The sequence below is a fragment of the Strix uralensis genome, chromosome 4 (assembly GCF_047716275.1).
Source record: "Strix uralensis isolate ZFMK-TIS-50842 chromosome 4, bStrUra1, whole genome shotgun sequence".
In the NCBI taxonomy this organism is placed as follows: Eukaryota; Metazoa; Chordata; class Aves; order Strigiformes; family Strigidae; genus Strix; species Strix uralensis.
Window position 1 is genome coordinate 78556025 of NC_133975.1, and position 6232 is coordinate 78562256.

At 45.2% G+C, this 6232-nt stretch overlaps 1 protein-coding gene across 3 annotated transcripts in view; it reads right to left on the minus strand.

The window, feature by feature from the left end:
* The window catches only part of CLGN (calmegin), a 32329-nt gene extending 31482 nt beyond the window's left edge, over positions 1 to 847 (minus strand). For 2 of the 3 annotated variants that reach the window (XM_074867349.1, XM_074867348.1), the window contains exon 1: positions 740 to 847. In XM_074867349.1, coding sequence (XP_074723450.1) covers positions 740 to 812 — 73 coding nt within the window. In that variant the 5' untranslated portion in view covers positions 813 to 847. The remainder of the gene's footprint in view (positions 1 to 739) is intronic. The other variant, XM_074867350.1, reaches the window with a different exon arrangement.
* Positions 848 to 6232: the final 5385 nt, after the last annotated feature.

Sequence of the window (6232 nt, forward strand, 5' to 3'; positions counted from 1 at the left end):
TTCTTACACAACTTTTTATTTTGTGTGAAAATTGTACTTTCCTATCTTTTGATGAAGCGTTAAAAACATTGTACTGAAATGAATGTGTAATTTAACCATTACTCAAGCTATTTCGTTACTAGTTAATCTGAGTGAAAGCTCCGGGAAGAGGCTGTTTTTCCAATTTGAAAAACAAACAACAAAAAAACAAAAAGAGTTTGAGTCCAGCGGCCGTTCGGCGTTCAGGCAGTGCTCAGCACGAACCCGCTTCCCGCATTTTTATAGGAGGACGGCTTTTCAGAACACCGCGAAAGGAGGACCGGCCGACGCCGGAGCACCCCCCTCCAGCTGCCCCCGCCCCGCGTAGCCACGGGGGCCGCGCTCCTCCGACGAGGCTCCCCCAAAACCCACCGCCGGGGCCACCGGCCGGGAGGGGCGGCCGAGCCGGAGGCGCCCACAGCCCAGGCTCGCGCTTCCCGCCCTCCCGAGCTGCCAGTAACGCGAGGAGCCCCCACACGGCCGCTGACCCACCACCACACGCGGAGCGCCGGCGGACACCCGCCCTCGCACCTGCCGGGAAGGGGACGGGCGCTGCAGGGGGCCCCCACGCACCCTCCCGCCGCCGCGGGCCCAGGCGGCCGCCGCTCTCCCCCCCGCCCTAGTTATCAAACACCGCAACGCACAGAGCATCCCACCGGCGTGGGACGAGAGGCGGCCGCAGCGGCAGCCGGTCCACCCCAGCCCCTGCCCGCGGATTTACCGGCAGCGAGGTCCCCTCCGCGGCCCGTTAGCCAAACCCGGCCGCGGCTCCCTGAGCACCGCCGGCCGCGCATGCGCGCCGGACGCCGGCGGGCGCCGAGGAGCAGGTGCCGCCGTTCCGGCCGAGCCAATCAGAGCGCAGCAAGGCGTGGCCCGGCCCGGCCTGGCCCAATCCCCGTGCGCACCGCGCGACCTCAACAAGGCGCTGCGGCGCGGGGGTGGGCGGGACGGCGGGCAGCTAGCCCCGCCAATCGAGGGCCCCCTCCGTGCGGCCTGAGCCAATCGTGGCTCGGCCCGCGAGCGCCCGAGCCAATCACCCGGCAGCACCTTCCCAGGCTGGCGCTCGGCTTCGGCCCGGCGACGGCGACGGGCCCGACGCGGGGGAGGTTTTCCCGCCACAATCTGCCTCTGCCTCGCCTTGAGGGAAGGTTGCTAGGAGAGACAAAAAATTCAATTACGTGGAGTGTGGCGTGCACCCGCCTGTGGCTTATTTTAGATAGACTTTGCTGTCATGGCCACAACCGGTGGGGCCTTACCTTTACACATGGGGAGTAGCATGGTGCTCCACACACCTGTGGCCAGTGCTCAGGCCAGAAAAAGGGCTTTTTGTCCACCACTAATGAGAGCAATTTAGCTCAAATGAACAAAACCCCTTTATTATAATTGGAGACTCACTCTAGCGAGCTGATCTACACTGGAGGGATTGCTAGGTGCAGCAGCTGTGGCATTAATTCCTGATTTTTTTGAGCCTCACCCAGGCCTGCTGAACACAGCAGGTACGGGGTTACTGCCCTGAGGAGCTTTCTGACTCCCCTCAGGTTGTATCTTTACACTCTGGGCAGTGTACGGTTTATGAGCTTTTAAAACATTATCCATGACACCGATATTTGAAATGTGTGGGAGAGGGCTGAGACAAAAGCGATTCCTTGAGGGATCATGAGGAATGCGGAAGTTGTTGTAGCTGCCCAGCTGCTGACAAACTGGTATGTTTGCATGTGACACTGCGTCACCAGACCATCATCATCAAAGCCTTCCTCCTAGCCAAAGGTTGCCATCCTCATTTGAAGCTCAATGTTTGTTCTGGACACCAACCATCACACCAATATTTGTGAGATGAACTATGTAACTACAGCCACTGCCTTTCCTTCTCACTGTTAAATCTCTTTGAAGGGTGCATCTGCAGCTCGTCACTGAAGACTGCTTTTGTAAAGTACACTCCTAGGCAGCCCAGGGCATGTGTCATTGCAGCATCAGCCATACTCTCAAATGCAGCCAGATTTCACTGCCCAAGAAATTCTTACTAAGACACATATGCAGAGCTTTTCTTTCTATTGCGTATGAAACTGTGGGTCTGTGAAAGTAAAGAAGGAAGGAAATACCAGAAATAGTGATAGCCATAAGAAAAATTGGTACTCTTTTCTCGTATCTCTAAGGCTCTTTCAGCCAGTGCTTGGGCCACAAGAACCTGTTTTATGTTATTTGATTCTTATCATGTTGAGGAAACTCTTTTGGACGTAACAGTTATAGCCTATACACCATTAAGCTAAGCTTCCCTCCTCCTAAAATAATTTATAGATTTCTCCATCTGGTCTATGTCTACCACATATTAGTCTGTTGATTCAGAACTGTTTGGAGTTACCATTAGAATGTGTAATATGAATTGAACTGTAAATCCAAATGCTCTTTTTTTTGTTGTTGTTGTGATATTCTTCCTTTCAAGTATTATAAGGTCATTATAAACTAATGCACAGCCTTAAAACTTAATTATTTTTCTCTTGTGAAAGTGTCATCAAAATTTAAGATTGCGACAATTAACAAGCTCCAAAGAACAATGTGAACTTCACAACTTAAACACAGTGCATATTTATGTCATAGAAAAGTGGCACAATTTCTTCTCTTTTTAAGGCTTAGCTGGAGATAGCTAAAGATTAAAGTTTCTGTAGGAGTATGGTACCATTTCTCAATCATATGATTCTAATGCTGATCAGAAAGATCTGTTATGTCTTAATTCAAATTGTTATTTAATGTACTTTTGAGAAATGATACCATAATCCTGCAGAAACTTCAATTTTAGACATCTCTAGATAACAAAAAAAAAAAAAATTAAGGAATGTTCTTGAGCAATCCAGCATGAAACAAAGACAGATGAAAACTGTCCTTGCAGCTTGAAATACACATACATCCTTTTAGAAGTGACTGCAGAATAAAAGATCTCTGCTTACTGCAGAATTAATTGTTAGTATTCCTACCGTTCATTGTAAGGCATCTATGAAAGATTTATCTGGAATCTTACATTTATGCAAAGAAATAATAGTTCAAAAAACCCCCCACAACCCAAAACTCTCAGACAAGACGATTAGTTTGTGCAACCAGTAATGCAGCTAACAAATGTGTGACTTAGGAGTAATAGAAAAAGTAAACGTTGGGGAAAAATGGATCCTTGTGTGGGGGACGCTATCCACTTCCTCAAATGTGAGAGAGAAGACTTTCAATTCAATAAGCAAATACATCTTCAACGTTGGTTTATATATCTCCTAATTAATTTCAATAGATATTCCTGTTAAGAGTCTAGTCCCTTCTCAGTGTACACTTAGCATCCATTAGCATTTACAGTATTAAGCTGTGCAAAACATCAGTGACACTGATGAGATCAGAGGCCCATGTAATTAATGGCAGTAAAACAGTTTAAAAAACCGGTACAGCCAAATTCATAACTGTCTTTTGTATTGAAGACAAATGTTAGCATTCCCCTTTCAAGAGCCCCTCAAAAGATTTAAGACAAGAATGGAGACATACCATTCAGAGAAACGAATAACTGCGCTCCAGTGGAATTCAAAGTGGGTTGAATAAACCGTCATTAATATTGAACTAGTTTGGAAAATGTGCTTTCTTCCCACATGGGCATTTAACCTGATTAGGTACGTGTACAGTAAGCCTGAGGCAGCCACTATTTTCGAGACTGTGTTTTAAACCACATGAAAGTACTGATGTAAAATTTCCCAATGCAGGAGCTTAGTGATCCAGTATGGAATCTGAAACTCCTTTTGTAGTTGTTTTTTGACTTATGCTTACTGCCTTGGTTTTTGTAGGTTGCAATCGCAATGCCTACACTGCAAAACCAGTCACCCACAAAGTCAGAGGACGTTCCTTATCCCCTGGATCAGTTACCTGAACTGAAGCTTCCCACGAGGAGGCCTCTTTGCAGCCTCCACACTGGCCTCGGAGCCGCAGTGTGCAAAGGCACTCACAGGTTCAGTGTACAGGATTATTAAATGAAAAACCACAGGTAGGAACTGCTTGTGGGGTGGAAAGGAAGCTGCACGTGTCCTGTAACTGCTCCTTGACTAACAGAGACTGTTATGAACAAACCCAGCTAATTCACTCGCCAGTGGTGGTGGTTGCTATCAACATGCAAAAGTACGTAAGTGTACTTCCGTTACACTCCCTTGTCTTAAACTTCCTGGGGCTGTAATGCTCACTTCTTCAGTGAAAACTCCGAGTTTCTCTCACAAGATTCCTTCAGTTTTATAGTGGAGCCGTGGTTCTGCAGACTCTGCGAGAAACCTCTGCACTCCACAAAGCACAGGGAAGAATCAGGACTAAGTAAAATTTTACTTTTACGGTGCACATGCAAGCATTCATTATTTACTATGTCAACATTTAAAACCACGATTACGTCAAAGTGACGGGAAGTGTATTCTGTGACTGCAATGGTTATGCAAAATACGTAAAAATAGAAACAGAATGAATGAAGCACAAAGCTGGTGGTGCAGAATGCAAAAATTGTATTTACCAAAGGTCCAGTCACTTCCTAATATAATTTCAGGTTGTCCTGGTTTAACCAGGATAGGGTTAAGTTTCCCCAGCAGTGGGGGGAAGCTCTAGCCGGGTTATTCATATGCCATGCTGACATCACATCCTGGCGCGAGTGCGGGAAGAATCGGTGATCGTGTGGGTTGGCGCAGCCAGTTCTCTCACTGCTGTATCGGTGTATATTTTGCTCTGTTTATTGTTATCACTATTATTGTTATTGTTATTGTTGTTGTTTGTTGTGTTGCTGTTGCACTGTTGTACTAAACCTCTCCTTATCTCAGTCTCAGGGCTTTGTATTTCACTCCCTTTGTGGGGGAGGGGCAGCGGCCGCGTGGTCTCAGACCCCGGCAGGGGCTAAACCATCACACAGGTATTCTGATGAGCTTTTGGAAATTATGCTTCAACAGTTAGAGTGAAATCTCATTTCACTGTGAAGAGGTTTTGATAACAAAATCTATTACTTTAGTATTTTCTGTGTTTTCACTGATTAATAATTGCTCTGAAATTTCCTCCTATACAGTGACACTTCTCTGTAACAAGTGAGTATAAGGCAGCCTGAATGCAGACAGTGCTCTCAGCTTGTGACTCTGTTGCAGTGAAAGCAATGGCAAAAGAAGATTTTAAGTTTTTACTAAATCACGCACTTAATTGGTAAAATGTTCTACAAGACATGCTCTTTCTACTTTGATTTCTACTTTCATCTTTTGATGGCAGGTGAAACAGGCCTTATAAGAGGGCAATTCAGCCTCTAGAGTTACAGTACATTTACAAGAACTTGCCATTCAGAAGCATTTGACAAGATCCTGAAGATGAAGATAATCCTCACGATACGATGCGATTTCAATGAGAGTACTAAAAGCTATGATATGCTAAGAACTGAACTAAGGTGTCAAGAGAAGACCTACACTTTAATAATTTTCATACCCATACAAGTTTCTAAAGCTCTACAGGAAAAACCCCAAGTGTCCTGTAGGTAATCCGTTACTTTGCCTTTTTGGGTAGAGGGCCCTATTCACTTCATTTTGTTTTTCCCCAAAGATGCTAAATCACTTCAGGTTAAGGGAGAGAATGACTTCAGAGAACTCAGTTTTGTCTTCCCTCAATGCAATCTAAGTTGTGTTTTATTCCCTAGGACAAGTTTTCATGACTAAATGTTTCAGACTTCTGTATCAACAGGGGAAAAGATGATGTGAAAGGCAATTCTGAGCAGGGTCAGAGGGAGGCGGCTCTGCCCTTCTAGTGCCAGGTAGTTGGGTGCAGATACAATTTATTTCCCTTCTTTCCCTAGCTGCAGTTTTAGCTGCTGCTTTTTAACAATTCACTGGTCTCAGTTTCACTCAACCCTTCTTTTTACTGTCAGTACTGATGGATAAAGGTGTCCCTCTGTGTATCTCTAAGCACTCTGGATTATTGCATTAATTCTTAACCTGCATTAAACTCTTAAGTTAATAAATGCTGCTATATTTGGTCCAAGAAATACATGCATACATACATACCTTTATACACCCACCTACATACACCCACCCACATATAGTACCACAGTGTATAAATGATACCGTAAATTATCAAAATATTATTAGAAGTGGTCTTTAAAAAAACCCACCCTTCTGAACTTTAAGATAATTAGTTTCATCTTACTCTAAATAAAAATACTCTTGCATTAAGAATACAATTCTACATT